This window comes from Lissotriton helveticus, chromosome 1_1 (genome assembly GCF_964261635.1).
Source record: "Lissotriton helveticus chromosome 1_1, aLisHel1.1, whole genome shotgun sequence".
Classification (NCBI taxonomy): Eukaryota; Metazoa; Chordata; class Amphibia; order Caudata; family Salamandridae; genus Lissotriton; species Lissotriton helveticus.
Window position 1 is genome coordinate 1673507106 of NC_136057.1, and position 25449 is coordinate 1673532554.

The following is a 25449-nucleotide window of genomic DNA, read 5'->3' on the forward strand; positions in this document are numbered from 1 at the left end:
AGCAATGGAAAGGGTGACATTTTTGGAATTGTCTAGTGGGGGCAGAAAGACATCCGGAACATGCTCTGGCACTGCTTTCCTACACCGTTCCAGGGACACATCCACTTGTTCTCCAAAGAGGCAAGAGCTTTCAAACGGCATGGCTTTAAGGAAAGGTTGCAAATCCCCAGAGATACCTGTAAATCTTATCCACGAAAGGGCCACAATGGTGCCCATTGCTCGACCTGAGCAGTCGGTCGTGTCCAAGCCAAATGTTGCTGGATCGCTACAATCCTGAATAGCTTAAGAGACACCAGAAGGTTGTTCAGAACAGCCAGTAAAACTTGTACCATTGCTGTGAACACTGTGACAGTTGTCATTTGGTTCGTCTGCATTCATTTTTTGCCTATTTGATTTTTTTATAGTTATTAGAAAGTGTGAAGTTCCTTGAGTACACAAAAAGAATGTTGATATCATCATGGCCAACCGCTCTGTAGGCTTACATGTTCTTTTTATATTAGTGGGAGCAGCCTTTAAAATACGAGCTCCTTACAGTATAAGCTAATTGTTTACAAAGATGGAGGCTAAATGTCGCAATGTGGATGGAAGGGACATATTTTGCGGCAAGTTAGCTTAGCCTTGCAGCAGCATTACGGTCTACAAACCCGGTTTTATTTTGAAAACATGAGATGAAATCAGTGGTCAAACAGTTTAAAAACCCCAAATTATTTAATTTTTTTATTTATTTTTATAAAGAATACAATCGCAAACGCTGTTACAGGGTTAGCATAGAATGAGTAGTAGTCGTTTATACATTGGTGTTTATATAGCTAGCCCCTTCTGTCTATATTTTGAGAGCGAGGGAAAGGCAAGAAGGAAAGGACAGAAAAATTAGTGATAAAAAAAAAGAGGTATAGGACAGGCACGGAGAGAGAAACAGTCGCTGTACATTACATGCGGATCTGGTATTGTCCTAGCTTTAATTGCTTCTAAGAATCTCTCCTGTGAGTTTTTCATATACAATGATTCAATATCAAGAGTGACTGAGAATTCTAGTGTGAAGTCAAAGTCTAAATTTCAGTCAAACTGAAAAATGCGTGCTGTTTTTGATCTGTGCCTGTGTAGGGGATAAAGTGTTTTAGAAATAAGTCTATATACCTGCCCATGTGTTCAAAAACGGAGCTACACCCATAGAGAATGGGGCTCCCTGAGGGTTACTGATATCCTTATGTATTTTAGGGAAAGTATTCAATACCTGTGTCCTTGGTTTTTAGTTTTTACTCAGAAAGACTTCCTGCTTTTCTTCTACTGTGAGAAGTCTAATTCATCTTTGGATATCATATCTTTGGATATCATATCCTTGAGCAGAGTTGCAAATTTCCTCAATAAAAGCACTGAATTTTCACAGCTCCTCTCTTTGGCAGCAGTGACTCACCCATGGCATCTGTTGTTAGAGCACAGTGCTTGCATTTGATTGGGAGTTGTGTCTATAACTCAAACACTTGTCGGCAGGTGTAGTGGAATTGAAGGAGAGCGGTATTCACATAGTACGTCCACAATAGAAACAAAAAAAGCAAAACGAAAACTAAACTAAAACCTAAAAAAAATAGGTACATATTTTGGGTGTACAACTGAAAGAAAAAAAGTATTGTGGAAGACAAATTAATAAATCTATTAAACAAACAGGATAGACATAGAACAAAACACTGACAAAGAAAGACTCCTCTCAAAGAGATGCACAACATTCCCTGAATTGAATGATGTCCTCGAGACAGCAAGGGTGGGCACATTGAATGATAAAACTTAACTTTCAGAGAAAATAACATTGAATAAATAGAGCAATGACCTCAAAAGATGTATGCAATTCTTTTAGCAAGCAAAGATCATTATTAGCTCAGCAGTGGTGCTTCCTAACAGCAATAATTTCTTTAGGTAAGAAACAATTAAGTTGTAGTCTTTTTTTTTCCTGTGACGTAAAATTAATGACAGCACCACTGTCATCTAATACATGGGTGCTGTGCTCACTGGGTCTTGACAGGAACGTAAGCCAAAGTCGTTAATGTGGATTGTCTCACTCCATAAGGACTGTGGGACCGAATAGCACATCTCACGAGGTATGTGTCCACGAACATTCTATACCATAAAGGCTGGAAATCTTTAACAACAATTTGTAACCATAAATGCATCATCGTTGCAGCATCACAACAGTGTTGTTCTTCTGTTACATGCAGTAAGGTCTTTGCATGCAAAAATTATATAGATCGAAACGCCGTCGACTTCACAGCATAATTTTATGGCGCATATTACGTTTTGTGCTCCTGTTCAAATTCATTTAATCATGTTCTAAGTGACTACAACTTGATCCTCTGGAGCCATTATTGTTTGATAATTTGTCACTATGCGCCGAGCACGCTGTTCACCTTAGCACTTGCACTTTCACCATCACCAACTGTATATATCACTATTCACCAAGTGCCACCGGGTTGTCACATGATTTGTTCTGTACAGTGCTGTCCAACTGTATTGCCATGTGAAAGACCCCTCTCTTTTTTCAATTGGTGAATAATACCCCTTTTCAAAAAAAAAAAACCTTAGAGACTCCTTGTAGTTTATTCATGTAATGCGAATTGCATACATTGTTGAAATTGCCTTTTAATAATACCTGTTGGGAATTGTTCTTGTTTATACTGCACACCCACCCCAACGTGGTCTATGGATTTCCTCCTGTTGCTCTCTGACTCAAGGGCGTCACTCCACAACGAGGTAAGTTACCAACTTCTTTATTTCAGGAAACCACACATAGCGGCTGCATTTGAATCCCCGACGCGTTTCGGAGCCACAGACTCCTTCTTTATGGGGCGGTGCTTAGGCAATGGGCAGTTAACCACAGGTGTATGCCCATTGCCTAAGCGTTTCCCCATATATATATATATATACATATATATACATATATATATATATATATATATATATATATATATATATATATATATATATATATCAAGTTTCTCGTCCTCCAAACACACCAGGACACGTTCACTGCGGTGCACCACAGGGCCAGAGGTCTCCCTGTTCTCTAATCAAAGTCACAAGACATAACAACATCACGTCGATGCACTCCGCTCCGAGTTCAAATTATCACCATAGATCAAAAATGTGGTCCAAGGTTGCTTTATTAAATTCCTTATAGCATGAAATCAGGCATCTGGAACAACACATCTGGATTTGTTCCAGATGCCTGATTTCATGCTATAAGGAATTTAATAAAGCAACCTTGGACCACATTTTTGATCTATGGTGATAATTTGAACTCGGAGCGGAGTGCATCGACGTGATGTTGTTACGTCTTGTGACTTTGACTATATATATATATATATATATATATATATATATATATATATATATATATATATATATATACACACACACACACACACAAGAACTCCTCCGTGGGAAGAAGAGAGGCCACAACAGGGGAAACAGCGAAGGCACCTTTATTCTGCAGAGATACACACACAAAGTGGCATATATAAACGTTGGGCTCATTAACCCAATGACTGGTACTTCTACAGCCCATATGTATATAAGATGCTGACTTAAGAGTTTTTCTGGTAGGAATTTTCACCTCTGTATTTCCCTAAAATGTGATTCCTATACGTTCCATACTATCAAGCACAGACAATGTTTTTAATTCGGCTTTACTTTAAGGATTGTTACACGGCGGTTGGCACAGGTGGCCATCTTCAAATTATCCGGAAGAAGTCCTTGAGACATAGTTGGGGTTTTTAAAGCCTCTAGACAGCAAGATTATATACTGTTCGATACTTCACGGAAGTGCTATGAAATGTATATGTATTATTTATCAAAATTTAGTAAACAGAACCATTTCTTGTTCTAAGGTCACTTCGCAAAGAACTTTGAATCAATACCATTGTGTTATCACATGCTTTCAACCAGATATTTATATGACTACATTTGTGGAATGAGTTGATATTACTACAATATAGTGTGCCAATAAGCAATTTCATATATGGCAACCACTATGAAAGCTGTACTCCCACCTGACTGTCAGGGACAATATTGGTCTCTTGAACCTGGTTCATAAATAGTGTAACAGTTGTGATCCTCGTAGGGACAATTTGTGTTATGTTACATACAAAAGCCTCCTCCCTGCAAGTTTAAAGGGTGCCTTCCTTGAACTGTAGACGTTGAGCATGCCTCAGCAAACATGTGGCACAGTAGCAGGCATTAATAAGTGCATGGTGATTAGTTACACTAACAGGATTCTAGGTCATGGGGCACCTACTTGCTACTCTGTCAGTAACGAGCACAACTCTACAAGGACACATATACAACTATATAATCGAAAAACTGAAGTTGTACAATTCAACACATGGAATATAGCACTCCTACAAGTTCATGGAAACTACATCACTGACTAGGAATAACAGTAGAGCTGCACAAATATAGAACTGCATGACTACACCACCACTGCACATTTGCAGAAAGACAACAGCTGCATAGCTCCCCCACAAATGTGATTTTACAATGCAACAACTTTGCAAACGAACACCTACATCAACATAACAAATGTATTTTCATTATTTAATTTGGCTATTTTACAAACAATTCAAGCCACAGATGTACAGCACGACACAGCTCTACATATTGTAGAACAATACAGCAAATTCCCCCAAACAGCACACCAGAGCTGTACCGAAACACTTTACAGAAACACATCTACAACAAACCCACAGCTCTATCGCTGCTGAAAAATTATAAACAAAATGAACACAGCTCGCTAGGTATACAACTCTACAACCACAAAAATATTACAGCATTGTTACCACAATGCAACAAATACAACTACATTTCCAAATCACACCACTACCTACACACAAAACTACAATTACCAAACAACAACTACAATACAACAAAGCAATTACAGCACTGAAATTACAATAGCTAGAAAAAAATGCCACACTGAATTCCAGGTATCCAGAGATGCTTTCAGGTCAAATACACGTACACAACTCGATAAAAAAACAACCATATATTGCATTCGTTTTGCTTTTTTACTACAGCACCTAGTGCCAAACGTAGGCTATTTCAAAGTACTCCCCCATTCAGACGTTAAAGGGTCAGAGGCACAGGATGTTCAAGAGATTTACCTCTGATCGAGCAATGTGGTTCAGTGGGAAAACAAGGGTTAGAAATCAGCTTCCTGGTTCCATGGCTTACTGTAAATCTTTTCGTTTTGTTTGGTGTAGGGCTCTATGTGACTTTATCATGAGCAAGTTGATCCTGTTTTCCACTGAAAGAAATTGGATTATTATTTGGGGTGGGTGACTGCCCAATTTAAGGAATATTCATGAACCTTGTCAGGTGAACCCTGCAAGTCACTAAATGAAGCTGAGATAAACCCCATGGTAATTATGGATCAGAGCAGACAAGCTTAATTTACGGCAATGTGAAAAGGATTTATCCAGTGCCAAAACAGTAATACAGTCAAAATGCCAACCAATAAAAATCCACAAACCAAATTAGAAACATAAAGAAAGATTGAATAAACTGATAAAATGAAGTATACTTCTGTGGCCCCCAGGACATCTGGGGAGGCAACTTAGGGTGTGAGGCAAAGGCCAACAGCAGGGGCCAGTTGCCACAGGTAACCTGGCTACTTCCAGGAAAAGGCTTCTTGCAGAATATTGCCGCCCTGTAGCCACAAAGGAGGTCAGCTAACTGATCTTTGGATTACAGTTCTTTGTCCATGGTCCAAGAGGGAGTACATTTAGTCCTTCTGGGCTCCCCTCAGGTTACAAATAGCAGGTAAATTCCTCTCTTGATCTTCTGCAGGTCCAGAAGTGCCCCATTTATTCCTGGCACAAGCTTTTGTGACTGACTGCTGGGCACACTCTAACAAGGTAAACATTCCCAGTAGTTACCCTACCCACTTTTGCAGCAGTTTTTGCCCACATGCAAACGTGCCCAAAATGCTATGTGTGAAAAGAATTTAGTGTAAGCTACACTAAACTTGGGCTCTGAGGGATGGGTGTGTGGGGGGGTACTTTGGTAAGTCTAGTGTCCTCCCATATCCAACACTAAAATCCAGTCTGAGGTAGGCACTGCACCCTCCCTCAAAAAACCCAGAGACAGATGCCCAGTAGGACAAAACCAGGGTCCTTCAGCAACCAGGTAGTGGATGCACAAGAATTGTCTTGGCATCCTGTTCGATCGCAATCAAGTTTGCCCCAAGTGAAGAGTGTGATTCAACAGAACAGTCAAGCATGATATGACAATATAGAGTCAAAAGGGTGTCTACAGCCGCCACACCGCATATTCTGTGGGGTACAGAGGAGTCATCTCCGCTCATTAATGTCACCTACTGTTTGCTATTAGGATGCATTTAAAACCTTTTCCACATGTTCACTGTTCAAGGCTGAGCACAGACTGGGAGTTGACAGAGGCTTATGCTAATTAGTCATCTGACAATTCAGGCAATGGGTAACTTTCTAAGTTACTTTTCCTTAATATCTTAATATTTATTACATTTTACTTTACAATTGAATTGGGCTTTTAATAAATATTAAAAATTGTGGTTTGCATGTTAAATTCTTTTTCTAGCTGATACCATCAATGAGATACAGTATTAGTATTGTAATCTGTACTACGGCTTTCTAAATGAGACATCTAGGTCTGCCCCCAAGAAAATCGCTTTTTGGGCCATGTAATTGTAGGGACATTGTAATGTTAACTTTCAACATGTCCCACTTTTAAATACCATACATCCTACCTTGTGGGATACAAGAATTAAAAAGGTGTGAGCTACTTATATTTACAAAGGAGTTTTTACCTGTCACAAAGGGGTATTTCAACAGAACACACTGCAGCAGTAAGGCTACACATGGTAGGCATGAAGCCATGTTTGCTTTGCCATTGTAGTGGGGCACAATAGGGGCTGCAATCCACTGGTAGCACATAACTTCCAGGCCCTGGGTACACTTTGTACATGATATGCTTAGTACTTATAAGCAAGTTATATATACAAATTAAGAATAAAGAAAGCAATTCAATCATTTAAAGTGGGAGCACAAGCACCCTACTCCAGGTTAGCAGAGGTAAAGAGCACAGAGTTCTAAATCCAGCAGAAATATAGGGTAAAGTAAAAGGTGAACAGTCTTGGTTTACCATGGGGAAATGGTAGATTTCCTACATCCACGAACAAAGGAGAGTGAACTTGTAGTGACATGGGGATGAGTAGGGCTTTTTAAGGCACTCTTGAACCTTGTGTCAGGCTGTATGTGTGAAAGTTGGCGAGTTGGAAATGGATCCGTCAGCTGTGTTTTAGGTTACTTTTTGTTGCAGAACAGTCATACTGGGCAAGATAACTCTCTTGGAGACTACTGAAGGTTAAGACTCTTTGGATGTCTTTCTACAGCACAGATTCTCACCATGAGACGAAAAGAAGCTAAGTATATGCAAGAAAATGTATGCTCTACATAAAAGAATTATCATCCACACATTTTGATGATAATTAGCCTCCCTTTTAATGAAAAAGCACCTGCTTCATGTGATGGTTGTAAGCACATCAGCTACATTCAGTGCTGAAAGAAACACCCACATTAATTAAACAATGATCTAAAAAGAAAATTCAGGCACAAAACACATTCTTCGGCTATATCACAAACTCAAAGATACTTCTGCACCTACCTCCACAATTGGATAGTAGCAGTACTTCCAGTACCAGAAGTCTTTGGAAAAATGGCCGATAAGGTGGGACTCGGGTACGAATGGGTGGAATGTTTCTCTCCCCTCAGTGTCCCTGGAGTCCCCTGCAAGCACGCCCATCTTCTCCATGCACTGTCCCAGAGCCAAATCTTCCACTGATGTGGTGTGGCTGCAAACCTTTGTGCTAAAACCATTCACAAAACGCTTGAGAGCCTCTTTACTAAGAACATAGCCAGCACCCCCACTCATGTAGCCTTGTTTGGCGTAGGGCTTGAAGCGTTTGCCAAAGTATATGGGCTGATCGGGGGTGTAGTTGGCAAGTAAGAAGCGCAAGTTATCAACAATCACATAGGTGTCGTCATCGGCCTTTAGAAACCAGTCTGCCTCATCGAGGTAGTTGTCATGTGCATACTGGAAAGCCTTGATCGTTTTCCAGTAGAGCTGGTCCCGGCCTTCCTTGGTGTCCAGGCCTATGGTGGGAAACTTGTCATCCGTCACTGAGCTCATGAAGAGCACAATATTACAGTGCCGCGTCCATGTGGCCTTCAGGTGCTTGGCTTTCGTTTCCAGGTTATTTGGGCCCGTCATGATCCAACAGAGGATCCGCACCTTACTGTAGAGTTCATCACTAATTTGGCTGTCTTCCCCTGAAAAATGTCAACACAGATTGATTATGTAGCATTAATCATGATTTACGCACTCCCCTCCCCCCTCCCACTTTCCCCCACCTCTTTCACTGGTGCTTTACTTTAATAAACAGACTGAAAATCATTGGACATGGCAAAGAAAAGAAGGATCGATAACAATTCATTGTGTTTAAAAAAAAACTGCTATGAGGTACAGAGGCCTGATTTAGGAGTCTGGAAAAACAATTTATGAGCAAAGAATCTGTGCTGAAAAGATATCCAGTGGTATCAAGCCTAGGTAAGGATTTAGAGTGTACAGAAGAGCACTGGTCTGAATGAATTTTCTATCATAATGGCATTACTTACCTGTAACAATAACAAATACTCAAGTGTGGGTATCTCCTACGGAGTTACCAGCTTACTATGAGGGTCCTCTATGATTCTATGCATCTTTCCAACACTTTGATACACTATTTTGGGACCCATGCTCGTCATTTCACATTCCTCCATTCTCTAGTTTGTTCAACGACACAGACAGACTCAAAATGCCTGGTGCATGCAGCTGTAGTTTTCTTTTTTGGAAACTTTTCAGAAAGTCTGAACACCTCATTTACATGAAAAACAACAAGCTGGTAATAAAGCTTGGAAGCCGTTGTTACAGGTGAACAACCTATTCCCCAGCAGCAATGAATCTTCTCTTGAGTTATGTTATGTTAAATTGATTTGTATAGCGTACTAATCACCTGAGAGGGTATCAAGGCGCTTGGACAGGTATATGGTCCCCTAAGCGCGTATACGGAGCGCCAGGTCTTCAGTTTCTTGAAGAACTCTAGGTAACAAACCTGTTGGACAATTTCTCACTTACTGCACAGTTCCCTGCAACACCTTTCAAGGACTTTGACTGACAGCCAGTCCGCGTCTGTCTCCTCCATTTACATGCAGTACTTACTTCAAAAAACCTGTTTAGACATTATTCATTAGGAGGCCCTTTCCGTATGTTCTCGAAGATGATATGCATGGGTCTGCAAAAAATGTTTTATGCAGCACCATGCATGTTGTCTTAGAGTGTCATCTAAGGTCTTACCAAAAGATTTAATTTCTTTTGTTTTCCTTTTTTTGACGTTGTTCTATATATATAACCTTTCATTACTTTTCAAGACGTGACCAAAAGGCAGATGATTGTGACTCTATAGGAGGATAGCAACACCGCAAAAGCATTGATACAAATGTATCTAGCATGGATAGCTCTAGTTGAATCACAAGGTTGCTGGAAGATCCCTGCTTCTTCAGACATATATCTGGAAGGGTTTTAAAAATGTTTATGTGTTTCTTATCCTCGTCGTTATGGGTTCCACCATTTTGAAAGCCGTAAAGTATCCAGACATTTGAAACCTCAGAAATATCAAGCCATTGCAAGACAGCACTGGCTGCAGCCACCACATGTGTTCTGCCTCTTTGCTCAGCTCTAGGTGAATGGAAGGGCTTCACTACTATATAACAGAGCTTCTAATGCCTCAGCTCATATCAATGTGTGAAGAAGCTCGCTGTAGGAAGGCTGTGGGATAGTATGCTGGTCCTCTCCAGCTACCACCAAGCCCTTCTCCAAGGAGCCCAGCTCTTAATGCACGGATATCGGATAACTTCTTTTGTCACTTGGACCCTGGCGAACCCAGATGGAAAAGCCACACCTTACCTTCGCCTGCAGCCTATCATGAATTAACCAATTAAAGGCTAAATGAAGAGAACATATGAGGTGGTGCTCATGCGAGAATGAGGGATGGCAAAACACTTTAGGTCTGTACTTGAGGTAACTGATGGAAATAATGTCTATGGAATGCATGCAATAATTAAAGAAATGCACATATGTAGGTTGATGTTCTAATTTCTCTTTTAATTACAATTTCTCTATTGCTTTATACAAAGTGAATTGTTTTTGTACTAGATAACTGATGTTACTCAACCTACACGAGATAAACCTGCATGGATTTAGATATACCCCTTGCATGGCACACAGTGATGTTTGCATCCGCTGCATAACCAACTGGCCTATTTTACTGGCATCACAACTTGTGATGTGCAGGTTGAGGCAGAAGGTCTGCAACAAAATCAGTGGCACAAGGAGACATCTGTAAAGTATATGTTCATGTGAGCTACACATTACATTCGTGTTTTGGAGCAAGGACATAACCCCTATGAGTTATTATACAATGATTCAGACCAGTGATAAGCAGGTGGTGCAAAGATCTCTGCATAAGAACACTAACCCCCTGAGGTCTCTTATTCCTAGTATGCCCTAAATCTTGCTAGATACTTGTCAATTTATTTATTTATTTATTTTTACATTTGTAAGGCGCACAGATACCCACAAAGGGTTTCCCGGCGCCGAGACTGTGATACTGAGCTACACCTTTGAAGAGAGGAGGACGAACTGACAGTTATTTGTCAAAAAGCCAGGTCTTAATGCTTTTCCTGAAGCTTAAGAAATTTTCTTCCTTACGGATATGGGGGGGGGGGGGAAGAGAATTTCAAAGGGTAGGCCCCAAATAGGAAAAGGATCTTCCTCCAATTCTCGCCAATTTGAACCTGGGCACTGCAAAGTTCGCTGCAGTTAAAGATCGCAGGCTGCGTTTAGGAAGGTAGGGACTAGCAAGATCTTGTAAATATTTGGGAGCAGTGCCGGCTTTAATTTTAAACATGTAGCTCAGGGCTTTGAACCTAACTCGGTTCTCCACCCTGAGCCAATGCAGGTCCCTGAGGTGCTTTGAGATCCTTGCTGTTCTGGGGATTTTGCAAAGCAACCTAGCTGCGGAATTCTGGACGAGTTGAAGTCGTCTTAACACTGCTTGGTTTGAGCCCAGATAGAGGATGTTACCCAGATAGAGGATGTTAGTCAAGCCGAGATGTAATAAGAGCATTGACTACGGTCTTCTGGGTGGCAGGAGGCAGCATCCATAAAATGTTACGCAACCATTTAAGGATGGTAAAACAGATGCCCGCCACTTTATTGGCCTGCTGCTTCATGGATAGTTATGTTATGTTATATATTTATTTCTATAGCGCACGGCTACTCCAGAGGAGTGTCCCGGCGCTTTATCGAGGCAGCTCAGAATAAAAAACATAACACCATTCAGCAGACAGCAGACAAGGGAAAGACAAAAGACACGAAACCTAGAGTTTAAAAAGCCAAGTCTTCAGGCTTTTCCTAAACAGGAGCAGGTTCGGGGAGGACCGTAGAGCCAGAGGCAAGGTGTTCCATAGTTCGGGAGCCCTCATGCTAAAAGAGCGTCCCCCAGTACATGCCTTCCTCACACGTGGCACCACCGCCAGAAACAAAGACTCTGACCGCAGCGATCTAGTGGGACGATAAAAGGCCAACCTGCGTTGTAGGTACTTTGCTCCCGCGCCAAATAGCGCTTTATGCGCCAGGGTCAAAACCTTAAACATGATCCGCTTCCGGATGGGCAGCCAGTGAAGCGACTGCACCAAACCGGAAGTTCTCACTCGCCTGTGAAGGCCAAAAATGGCGCGGGCCGCGGAATTCTGCACACCCTGCAGCCGCTGGACCAGATACTCCGGAAGACCTACATACAGGACGTTCGCATAGTCCAGTCTAGAGCCCACTAAAGCTTGCACAATGATCTTCCTGTGCTCTTCTGTGAGCAAAGGTGGTAACTTCCGGAGCATCTTAAGTATCCCATAGCAGGTGCCCGTCAGACCCTGAATATGTGAGATCAATGACAGACTATTGTCCAGCTTTACTCCCAGGTTTTTAGCCACCAACGATGCCTGGGCAGGGGGACACATATCCATGGGCCACCACGCCCGCCAGTCGGGGTCAGAGGAGCAGCCGAAGAACAACACCTCCGATTTGTTGGAGTTGGCCTTGAGGCTGTTCGACTGAAACCAGCTAAAGACCAGCTCCAAACACCCCCGGATATTCTCTCCATCGAAGGCCTGATCCCTTCCACACGCAACAAGCAATTGCGTGTCATCCGCGTAGGACACGATCCGGGCCCCAAAAGACTCTACCAGTGCCGCCAAAGGTGTCATAAAGATGTTAAAAAGAGTCGGGCTCAACACAGAACCCTGCGGAACACAGACTCCCAAAGGCGGCATCTCGGCAGAGCTCGGAGAGGCCCAGACCGTTTGTCGGCGGCCCTCAAGAAAAGATGTAAACCAATTGAACACCGTCCCCCTCAGACCGATGTCATAGAGTCTGGAGAGGAGCACCTCGTGGGAGACGGTGTCAAAGGCCGCCGATAGATCAAGCATGACTAGCATGGCCCTACCTCCAGCATCCAGTGTCTCCCTAATGATCTCAGACACCTCCAACAGTGCCGTCTCCGTACTTAAATTAGGACGGAAACCGGACTGCGAAGGGTGAAGCAGATCACTGGATTCTAGATAGCAGGAGAGGACGCCATGCACATGCTTCTCCGTGATCTTAGCCAACGCCGGGAGAAGGGAGAACGGCCTGTAATTGGCCAAGACCTCTGGGTCCGAATCGGGCTTCTTCAGGAGGGGGATCACCATAGCCCTTTTCCATGGCAACGGGACCTTCCCCTCACTGAGAGACAGATTCACAAGTAGATTGACCAGTGGGTTGACCACCATAGCCATCTTGGCCAAAAATTTGGCCGGGCAGGGGTCTAAGGGCGAACCCGATTTAAGATTGGCCAAAAGCGCTAGGGAGGCCTCGATGGAATTGGTAGGAAACTCTGCGAGAACCGCAGCCTGCGCGGGCGACCGCGCCGGAACAGTCACCAAACTAACACCCACCCCAGCAGGCCCCACTGTGAAGGAGTCCTGGATAGACTTAATCTTATCCGTGAAGAATTTGGCCAAATCACAGACCCACACCTCCGATGGAACCCCTAGGGGCAGGTTAGATCTGGGGGCCATAAACTCCCTGACCACCGTAAAGATCTCTTTACATGAGTTGGAGGCGGCATCAATCCTCCTGGCCAAATAGTCTCTTTTCTCCCGGAGAATGTCCCGATGGTATTCTTTAACCATAGACTTGTAGGCCAGCCTAGCCTCCAGATCATAACGGAGGCGCCATGCCCTCTCCGCCACCTTACACCGGCGGCGAGTAGCCCGCAATGCCTCAGTGAACCACGGGGCCGAAACCCTCTTAGCCGTATCCCGCAGGGCCATTGGGGGGGCCAGATCATTCAGCCTCTCCGTCAACCATCCCTGCAGGGACTCAACGTCCTGCTCTAAATCGCCTATAAGAGGGCACGGATGGTCCACAGCGGCCTGGGCTAACAATTCAGGCGTGACTCTATGCAAGGCCCTCCTGGCAGGGGCATTCTGTCTGGGCGTGCTACACGGAAGATTTTCGCTGGCCAAGATAGAAAATCTGGCCAGCCTGTGGTCAGTCCAGAGCACCGGAAGGAGCACAATGTCGACCAGAGGGAGCGAGGATAGTGGATAGTGAGTTGTCAATGGAGACCCCAAGATTTCTGACCTGGGTAGCTGGTGTAGGAAGAGTGCCCAAAGACGGTGGCCAGTGGAGGGCACTCCAGAGGTCCTTATTCTTTCCTAGTAGGAGGATCTCTGTTTTCTCCCCATTAAGCTTCAGCTGGTTGTTTGACATCCAGCTGAAGATTTCCTGAAGACCTTGATTGAGCACAGATGGAGCTAGAGGGTCAGACTTTGAAAGTGAAAAAATAATCTGTGAATCATCTGCGTAGGTCATTAAGGCAAGACCGGATCTCTCCACTAGATCGGCAAGTGGACGGAGATAAAGATTAAAAAACAGCGGACTCAAAATTGAGCCCTGTGGCACACCATGGGGGGAGTTAAATATGTCAGAACAGGCCTGGGAGGAAGAAATCTGGAAGGTGCGATGGGACAGATATGACCTTATCCATTCCAGCGCTGCACCACCGATACCATTTTCCCCCAGCCTGGCTAGCAGTCTGGTGTGAGAAATGGTATCGAAGGCCGCACTTAAGTCCAGCAAGATAAGTGCGACAGTTTGGCCATCGTCTAAGAGTTCCCTGATCCTCTCTGTTACTCCAAGAAGGGCAGTTTCTGTAGAGTACCCTGCCCTAAATCCGGACTGAGAGTAGTGGAGTAAACAGTTTTCTGTGAATATTGTGAGAGCACCATGAATGTGTTTCTCGAGGATTTTAGAAAAAGCGGGAAGCAGGGAAATCGGGCGATAATTGGCCAAAACCTCCGGGTCGGCAGTGGGCTTTTTCAACAATGGACTCACCATGGCATGTTTCCATGCCGCTGGGACTGTAGCAAGTTGAATGGATGCATTGAGTGTCTCCGTGATGATTGATAAAGAATAATCATCCATCTGATTTATGACACTCATTGGAATTGGGTCACGTGGGGAGCCTGATTTGATGGATTTCAGTAGTGGTTTCAAAATGTCCAAGGTGATGAGGGGCCAAGATTCTAAACAATGCCCTCCTGTATTAGCTGGAGTAGTGTCTTCCTGACCATCCATAACTGTATTGTTTTTATTGATATTGGAGATAATAATTTCAATCTTATCAACAAAGAAAGAGGCCAAATCTTGGCATTTTTGAGTACTAAGAGGACAGGCCGCTGCCATAGATTTTTCCCCGGCCAATTCCTTCACCGTATCAAAAAGAGTACGAGCTCTATTGGTGGCCGCATTGATGGTATCTGCAACATAGCAGGCTTTGGCTTTCATACAGGCCGAATGATAGATATTCCTAGCCTTGCGATAAGCCTCCTTTTTGCTCGGGTCATACTTTTTGCGCCATTGCCTTTCAAGTGCTTTGCATTTTGATTTTTCTAATTTCAAAGACTCGGAGTACCAAGGGGCAGGAGGGCGATGCGCCTTCCCTCTACAACGGGATGTGGGAAGGCAAGCGTCAACTGCATCCTCAAGCCACTTATGTGTAGCGAATGCAGTGCTTTCCATATCTTGGTCGTGGACAGGGGGATTTTTCCTCAGCGCAGTATGCAGCTCGGTCATATTTAATGATTTCCAGTTCCTCATGAGGATCCCTGGGCGAACCGAGGAAGGGCGTGTGGGCTCCTTTAATGTAATACTGAAGAGTGTAAGATAATGGTCGGACCAACAAATAGGGTCAGTCGTTAGCCATTTCAGTTCCTTCATATTAGAGATAATAGGGTCTAATAGGTGACCAGCTTTGTGTGTGGGGCCCTTATTAAGCAAAGTCATATTTAATGCTGCAAAATCCTCTAAGAGATTCGTACAGGCAGTATTGGTTACATCCTCCAAATGAAGTTTGAGGTCCCCCAATACGGTAAGGTTTTGAGCATTAAGGTGGTAAGGTGAGATATGGTTAGCAAGATTTGCAGCCCATGAGGTACCAGTCCCGGGTGGCCGATAAATCAACACTCCGGAAAACGTGAAGTTGGGACTAAGAGCAATTTTGAAAAATGCCGCTTCGCAGTCGGGTATATCGACTGTTTCAATGTTGCACGTAAGCTCTCTACTATAGATAATTGCGATGCCCCCTCCCACTTGTCCCACTCGATCCCTTCTGACGATGGCATAATTCGGGGGAAGGGAGGTAGCCACATCTGGTCCTGCACTATCGTGTAGCCAAGTCTCTGTCAGTAATACAGCACTCGGCTTTTCTTCTAATAAGAGGTGAAAGATATCAAGTTTGTGCTGCGGTAATGATCTGCAATTGACGGTGTAGAACCCAAATTCCTTTGGGTTCTTCTCAGGGGGGTGGGCTGTCTTACTGATACTATGCCTAACCCCAGGGTATGGCTGTAGATTGGTCAGAGTAAAAGCGCAGTGAGGGCAGGATAGCAGATCTGGGTGGGATGGGCTTAAAATAGAGCAGTTCCTATGTCTGCTGGGGCGCAGAGCCCTTAGTTGGTCAGCAGATATCATACCTGCAGTGTCTTGGACTAAAGTGAGCAGAGATCCTTGCCCCGAGACCCGGCCTGGCCCGGACGGGCCCAGACGGGCTGGTCTTAGGCTCGTCTTTGGCGCAGAATTTGGCGCCACCCTGCGCGCCAACGCTGCGCGCTGGCGCCGACAAGGGGCTAAATAGCCCTGCAGAAGCGGAGGTCTAGAGCACTAACCGCTCGACTCTCCGTGTGGCACCGCCTCTGCCCCGCCCTCCACACACCGCGATTGGCTGCAGTGCCGGTTTGAGTCAGGAAACAAAGAACAGCCCAGTAAAGTCTAGGATCCCTTAATGAGTGCAGGTAAGTGGTTATAATTCAACAGTGTGCATCTAAAAACACAGTTTAAAACACAGAAGCAATATTAAAATCGGAACTACGAAATTAGTGACACGGTGAAAGTATTTTTAAAACAGAACTCGAGAAGCCTCGAGGAGAATCTGAATTAGACCAGCGTGGCTGTTCAAGAGTGCAAGCTCAGCGCCAAGCGGGGAGTAGCTGCCACCAACTCTTACCGCGAACACGCCCGCCTCCTCGCCGCCTAAATAGCCCTGCAAAAGCGGAGGTCTAGAGCGCTAACCGCTCGACTCTCCGTGTGGCACCGCCTCTGCCCCGCCCTCCACACACCGCGATTGGCTGCAGTGCCGGTTTGAGTCAGGGAACAAAGAACAGCCCAGTAAAGTCTAGGATCCCTTAATGAGTGCAGGTAAGTGGTTATAATTCAACAGTGTGCATCTAAAAACACAGTTTAAAACACAGAAGCAATATTAAAATCGGAACTACGAAATTTGTGACACGGTGAAAGTATTTTTAAAACAGAACTCGAGAAGCCTCGAGGAGAATCTGAATTAGCCCAGCGTGGCTGTTCAAGAGAACAAGAGAAGTGTCTCCAGCTTATAAGAAATTCTACAGTGTGGTCTGTGTGTGACTAATAACGAAGGCCAGATGAGCTGGTTTATTAGATAGTCATGGGTGGGTTCAAAAACATTTGCCCTCTGCGCTATTACAAGTCTGTTGTGCAAACAACCTTTACCACCTAATCAGGAAAGTGGGTTAGAGTTAGTTGTATTGTGAGTCAAAAGCATTAATCCATGTTCAAGGAGGTAGACAGAGATGTTACAAAACAACAGAACACAATCACACTAAAATACAGCCACATCACAAAGATAAAGCATACTACCATAACAATACAACAGTTGTACAAGAGCGCAAAACAACAGCATTAACAACTCACCAACACATTAAAATACTGTAACACTAGGCGAGAAAAATGACACACCACACAAAAATAACAACATACAGCAAAAGAATACAAAACAATAATATACCACAAAAACACACGAATACAAAACACTACAACAACATTACAAACCTGTAACGTAACAAATACATCAACAAGGAAAGGCCACAACAACAAGAAAACACACAACAAATACAAAACACACAACCTTAACAAATCAACACCACACTACAATACATCAACACCATACAGATACTACACTCAAAAACACGACAGCATCACAAAACACACCAAAAAACAATGTATCAACACCACATTATGCAACGAAAACACACCTACAATTCACACAACAGTGCATAGCATACTAACATTTCTACAAAATATAAGAATACACCAAAAAAACACAACACCACCACTGTGTTGTGTACGTGTATTAAGGTGCATTCCATGGTGTGTTAATTTGTTGTTGTATCACTTTAATGTGCTGCTGGATGGGTTGTGTTGTAATAGGGCTGGTTTAAGTTGTATTTTGTCGTGATGTTTTGTGTTTGTTCTGGAGATAGTTAACATGTGCACCGTTGCACTATATTGCGCAGACCCTGGAGCTGCCACTGGGGGACAAAAAGTCATATGTGATGGTACAGACGGTAAGAACTCCTGGGAACGATTGTTACAGGCAGCATACCCTTTCCCATGTTATATGAAACATTTCCAGCTCGTACTCAAACAAATGGAGTAAGGTATAAAAGAATTACTGAATGTGACAAGAAGGGTTTGAGGCACTCTGAACAGTCACAGACGTCGGTCTACAATAAAGTAATTAAAAAAGTAACAAGCATTGGCGTGCAAATAGTTCCTACATATGCCAGCTTTCTTCTCCTGCATCATGGCCCAGGACACTTTGCAATGCCATGTGGTTCTGGAAGAATATTTTTAACAAGCGCAAATTATGAAATGAAATAAGGAATCAAAACCAACCACAAAAAGATGCGGTGATGGTGCAGATAATGTCTCACTTGAATGTCTACCTAGGACCTGGCATCTCCTGAAATGCGTAACATATTGGATTTAGGCTTCTTCATTCGAAATATTCAGCATTGTAGCAGAACCTAGGTCCTACGTAGAAGTGCAACAAGTGACACATCTGCACTATCACAGCATCTTTTTGTAGTTGGTTTTGATTTCTCTTGGAGGTTATGTGGTGAATGTACCTCATACTCACTTTTTGTGATTATATATATATATATATATATATATATATATATATTACACATATTTATAAATACAATCATGAATACCCTTTCAAGTAGACTCTAGAAATTTTGAGGATCCTGTCATCATTTAAAAACAGGCACTGGCAAAGCAAATAGGATTAGCCTACGCAAGAGCCATTGGCTTTGCCAGCCATTCTTTTGCAGCCATGTTGTACTGCAGAGTGGAGTACAGTAGAGTGGAATGGAGTACACTAGAGTGGCGTGGAGAGAAGTGACATAGAGTAGAGTGGAGTGGTCCAAAGAAGAGTAAACTTGAGTGACATGACGTAGAGTGGTGTGGATGGCTTAGAGTGGTGTGGAGTGGCATGGTGTGGTGCGGAGTTGCGTAGAGTGGAGTGGCACAAAGTGGACTGGAGTATTCTGGGTTAGAGTGAAGTGGGGTAGAATTAAGTGACTAAGAGTAGAGTGGCACTGCAAGGAGTAGAGTGGAGTAGAGTGGCACAGAGGTGGGTGGAGTGCCATGTGTAGAGTAGTAGAGTAGTGACGGAGTGGTGTACAGTGGAGATGAGTAGTGTTGGGGCGGACAGTGGAGTGTCATAGATTAGAGTAGAGTGGACTGGCGTAGTGTGCAGTGGTGTACAGTTTTTTGAGTGGAGTGGCGTAGAGTAGAGTGCAGGGGCACAGAGAAGAGTGGTGCAGAGTAGGGAAGAATGGCGTGAAGTGGTGTAGAGTGCAGTGGCATAGAGCAGAGTGGTTTAGAATAGAGTGGTATAGAATGAGTGGTGGAGAGAGCAGTGGCAAAAAGTGGTGCAAAGTAGAGTGGAGTACAGCAGAGTAAAGAGCAGAGGCATAGAGGGGTTCAGAGTAGAGTGGCTTAAAGTGCAGTAAGGTAGAATGCTGTGGTGCAGAGTAGAGTGGTGTAGAATGCAGTGGCATAAAGTAGAGTGGTGCAGAATAGAGTATAGTGGTGCTGAGTGCGGTGGCGTAGAGTTGTGCAAGGTAGAGTTTAGTGGTGTAGAGTGCAGAGGCATAGAGTAGAGTGATGGAAAGTTGAGAAGAGTGCAGTGGAGTAGAGTATTGATTGTAATTGCATTTATATAGTGCTTCCTACTCCTGCCGAGGCGTCCAGTAGTGCTGAGTAGAGTGCTGAGGCGTAAAGTACAGTAGTGAAGTGGTGCAGAGTGCAGTGGCATAAAGTGCAGTGTAGGGAGAGGTAAACAACATGGAAGGGGGGTGGGTGAAAAGGAATAGTAGCTACATTGATGGGGAGATGAGAGAGGTACAGAAAACACAAGCACTTATTTGGAGAGCTTGAACACACAAAAAAACAGTTGCTCCAAAAACGGGAGCAGTGGATGGACACAAGTACTTGGTTCATGCTCCAGGGGACAGCCAAACACAAGAAGACAAATGACGTCAGCATGCCATGACAAATTTCAGTGAAGCAAATGAGGGCAACACTGAGGCTAAGAAATGGTAAACTATGGGCAAGCTGTTAGCCTGTTTGTAAACACAATTCTTGCAGACTTGGTGCATGTACTGTCTCAGCAACACATAAAAAAAGAAAAACAGGAAAAAAATACTCCTGTGAAGTTCTCAAACTCCATTGACAAAGCAGAAACTGTTGGCCAAGCTACATTTCAATAGTTACATAATCTCGCAAGCAGGTTTTCCTCTGAAATAACATAAAACTTAAACATGATAATCCATTATAAGAGGATCGATGCCCACTGCATTACCCTCTCACCCATCTTCGTTATCTCAAAAAAAAGATACGAAAATTCAAAATTGAAAACTACTAATAAAGTATTCTGGTTATTCAGAATGCAAACTGATAGCACCTGATCCCAAATTACATCTTTTAGTGCCGGTAAGTGAACAGCAGTTTTGCTAAAGAATCAGGTATTCGAGGAACCTTCGATTAACTAAAGGTACGCTGAAATACAACCCTTTAATGGAACAATGATATCTTAAACTTTATTTTTAATTGCACAATGAATCTGCAGCACTGTCACTCCTATGACAATACTAAAAACAGAACATTTATCAGGACTAGTTTAAAAATGAAACCCCAAATAAAAAGAAATGCATTATTCCAGTGATGGTTATTTTTTTTCAGTTGTAGCTTTTATTAATGCCCTGAACGATCAAAACATTTGTAATCAGAATGTGTCGCTAATATGACAGGGGAGGAGAAATAACCATGGGTGATGGCAGCCCCAACTGCTGTCATCACAATTATTTAATATATGTAAACTGCATCGTTAATGTTGACTGCAAGTAATGTTTGCTAGGCGCAGTCACAATCACAAGTACTGACTGATTGTTAAGAGGGAACAATCCAGACAGGGTACAGGAAATGTACCTACAGGAAGAATAATAATGATGAATCGCTCTTAGGTTGCTTGTGTTCCAGTTCAGAGAGGGCCTTGCCTGGCAGAGTGAGTTGGACAGTAGGTTGGAACACTACCCAAGCGATTGCCAGCAGTTAGACAAACTGCAAGCATTCCCTCCCTCCCATTACCTTTTGTGTGTTTGATGACGTCCTTGAAGCTCAGCTAAAGCTGACGCGATAGATACTCTGCTGCTCTTTTACTCCTGTAATTTGGCAAAAATCAGAAAATGACGGCAGTGAACAGGACTAAAACACATCCCAACGATCCTGGAAGGAGATTTTGAGTAAAGCTTTGGTTTTAAAAACGGTTCCTACATGAAGCAAATGGAAGAGGCTTGTTTGCACCTCAAGTAAAGGTGTCCCCGTCACAGCACGAAAGGTGGGTTGTATGCAGGGATGCAGGTCTCAAGAGGAACGAGGACTGGTTGTGACTAGCAGGGAGAAGCGCGAGCCTGACTAAACACTGACATTCATTGACAAGAAACGGCCTATTGTTAAAGAAAGCATTTTAGGGTGGCAATATTAATTTATGAAAATAGCTGGAGTTGGAGACTAGAGAGCGGGACAATTTTGGAGGTAAATAAATTACATTTTATTAGGTTCAATGGTTTTCACTGATTACATGGTCGCAAAACTACAAACATATCAGCATTTTTATTCCAATATTAACGTTGATGTCATTGCAAATTTATAAATACAAATTCGCCATTAGCAAAGAATTATATGGACTTTAAAACCCCAAATTGTATAACAAGCAAAACGTGTAAAAAGCATAATTGCAACAGAGAGCATCACTTAAAGTCTGAATCAGACTAGGAATCTAATAAATAACTTTTCCTAACATCAGATGAGCGGGGCAGAAAAAACAGCTTGAATGATTACCATTTAATCCACTGTTGCATAGGGAAAAGACTCTTCTCCTTGGGGATCTCAACCCAACATCCCCATTTGATTTTAACAGGGAGGCTCCTGTTTGCAAACTGGTGAACAAACATTGACTCAGCCAATAGGTCTCGTCTTTGGGACCTACTGGCTTTGCCAATAGGTTTTAGCCACGCTGCACAGCATCCTGCACTATGGCTACAGGATTTAAAAAAAAAAAACTGACACAGAAGCCAGTTTCTTTTTGTAGGCGCATGCATCCAAAATGACTTTGGAGCTTTTTTTCTGATATGAGTTACTGGTCCGAGTTAGATTGGTAACGCGAAAGAAGAAAAAGGCCAGATAGGGAGCACAAAAGCAAAAGAGGAAATTCGAGTGGGGAAGCAAAACAGGGGAAGTGGACAGCAGGGGGATGCAACATGGAGGACAGAAACAACATGACATGGAAACAAGAAAAGAGGGACAGATAAGCATATGGCGAGACAGAGCAACACAGAGAAGGAAGGGTGTGGGATAAGAGCTCAAAGGCACGTGGTGAAACAAAGCAACACAGAGACAGGGGAGGTGGGGGCAGAGAAGCACAAGACGCGAAAGAGCAACACAAACACGCGGGGTGGAAGTACATAATAGAGACAACTGGAAAACACACTCAATCTCAGAGAGCATTTCTAAACAGATAAATGTAGCACCAAAAGAAAGGAGCGGTGTAAAGACAAAGTAATGCGTCTATGCTCCAGGAGAAAGACACACTTGTAATGGGGAAGTTAAGCACGCACTGGCAATCAAATACGCAAGCAAATAGGAGTGGCAATACTGCCAACCATTGGTAAACAATAGGCGGGCTCGAAGCCTATTCAAAACTAACGAAATGTCTCGCAACAGGACGCATATGCATGTCTAAGTCGAGACCTAAAAAAAACTAAGCACCTTAGCATCCAATCACCTAATTAAATTCCTTGGCTCTCTGCGATTATTCTTAACCTACATAGTAAACTATAATTAGCTAAATTCCAGTGTAACTATGAACCAGCACTACACTTTGATATTACGTACTACAGTATCCCACTACTCCAGTTGTTAAAGATGTTCAAAGTAAGACCCACTTATTTTACTAAGTAACCCACATGCCTGAACAGAATAATACTTTCTTTGCCATTAAATCGTGAATGTCTCCTCCCAGCTTATTTTTAAGTAAAGCCAAAGTTTACTGAAAGGGAGTCAGTGCCTTTCTCATATTTGCTACTATTCCCGAATCAAGCTGTGTGGACTCTTTCAGAACAGGCCAGTACAGACCGAAACACCTCCTCCACATTTGTACTCCTATATCATCATTCATGTTCCACTGTGAGACAGAAATACAATAAATGCAAGACTGAAATACACCTAAATCCATAAAGAAGATCAGCGGGCACCTTTAGCTTATACACTTCCACAAGGGAAACCAAATCCCCTTTCCGGGTTTCCCAGACAGCTATCCAATCCCAGGCTCTCTGAAGTTCCACATGAGCCTTCCAAGAAGCCTTCTGACCAAAGTCTGCTCCTAAATGTAAATATACTTAGTTAGTTTCTAATCCCTCCTAACTTACTTGCCAGACAAAATGTGATTTGCCTGTCTCCTGCTAAAGCTCACTACCTCAATCTTTTGAGCACAAGTTATGAGGAAAAAAAAGCATTGAAACTACATCATCAAAGCATCCAGAGTATGTTACCAGCCTGACGGGACAAGATCCATAATTAGCCTATTAACTGCTAATTGCAGCATTTGGACATGCTGTCCTCAATGCAAACAGAGTTAATTTGGGTCTACTTAAAGTACATTACAACACTGGTGACACCCCAAATAGGAAATGGGCCAGGGTACAGTCTGTCTCAAATCATTTTCATTTTGCACCCTCGTGAAGAAGTCTTGTCCTCCACCAATCAACAACTATACCCAGGTATTGGAGCGGAATGAACCCAAAGAGTTGCAGATCAACCATATCTAATGCATTTGATTGTTCTAAAACATCACACGTACTGCCATGCTCTTCCTTTTGACATCCTACTGAAGTATTATATTTAACTTTAGAATATTATCAGTAACTGAGCAGTTTACAATACCCAAATTGTTATTCTAGATTTATACTGCTTTCCCCTGTGCAAATCACCAAATGAATTAAAATGTGGTATTGACTCTAAAGGTTTTTTTTCATAGTTTAAAGCAGGGTTCTCCAAAGTCAGTCCTGGAGGGCCGGATCCATGCCAGATTTTTAGCATATCCCCATTTAGATAAATGTAGTTATCTTAAGAATCTGGCATAGATCCGGCCGTGCAGGAATTACTTTGGAGGACCCTAGTTTAAAGTGCCTTCTTGCCTCAATTTTGTGTAAAACAAAAAAGTGAAGCTCTTCTGCCAGGTATACCTTGGTTCAAGGGACATAGTGCACACAGGACCCTCTGGTGCTGTGCCCACTGGGAATTTAGGTCCAACAGCAGAGCCCGCACAAGACTGCTGTCATGTTGTAGGTCAGCAATGCCAAAAGAGCAGTCTATTCCTTTTTATGCAAGCCCACTGTTGTCTGGTTATAAAAAAAAGCCTCTTCCAGGACCGGGAAGGAGCCAAACCGCCACAGGAAATAACAGTCCCCTGTATACCTCCACCGTCTCGTGGGGCCTGGCAGCTTTAAGGGTCTCAGCAGCTTGGTGGTACAAGGACCACAAAACAAGGAGCAGTGAAGTGAGAGGGTGCGGTGATAGACGCCCAGCGCAGGAAGGAGCGTGGCACCTTAGAGGCAGGCATGCTAGGTCGGGGTGCGGCTTGTGGTGCTGTTGCATTCTCCCATTCTTCATTCTGCTTGCATTTTCGTCGAGAGTCCTGTTCGGGCCAAGGGACAGTAGACAGCTTACAGCCCGTCACTAGGGGCCTCTCAGTGCAAAATTTGCTGCAGCCATCAAAGCTGGAGCAGGAGAGAGCCCGGAGCTAAAGCGTAGTCGCAGCAGCATTCGCCCATTTCCGCTGGCACTCATATACCACCTTACAAGATGACGCAATGACCCAGAGGTGCTAACTGTCAAAGTAATGCAAGCGAAGTAGAGTGGTCCTGTGATGGTTCCCTTAGGCCGTACTACTATTTGGCACGTGCCCTTATATATTTTCAGAGGATTAGCACAAGAAGAAATTTGGTCGTGGTGCTAATAGGTACAGATACACCATACTACTTAAAATGTATCAAAAACATTGGTGAAAAACACCTCTGTTAACATTTAGAAATTTGTGTACCAAAGGACTCAATGTTCATAAGTCAATGTTATTATTGTCATGCACAGTATTGTCAAAGAATTCCCAACATCAAAAGACAGGAGTCACAGATTTGTTGTAAAGATGTGTATTGTGGTCCAAGATACTGCCAACACCCATTTCGTCACACAAGTGACTTCAAGGCTAAGTAATAAGAGTCTGTTGTCACGGTCCCCTGGGTCACCAGTCCTGGCAAAAGAGTTGTTCCTTAAAGTAAAGGTCTGGAGAGG

The 25449-nt window shown here is 43.3% G+C and overlaps 1 protein-coding gene across 2 annotated transcripts in view; it reads right to left on the reverse strand.

Moving 5' to 3' along the window:
* LOC144830768 (glycoprotein-N-acetylgalactosamine 3-beta-galactosyltransferase 1-A-like) overlaps positions 1 to 25449 on the reverse strand; it is a 712051-nt gene that overhangs the window by 466161 nt on the left and 220441 nt on the right. For both annotated transcript variants that reach the window (XM_078688937.1, XM_078688935.1), the window contains exon 3: positions 7690 to 8354. In XM_078688937.1, coding sequence (XP_078545063.1) covers positions 7690 to 8354 — 665 coding nt within the window. The remainder of the gene's footprint in view (positions 1 to 7689; positions 8355 to 25449) is intronic.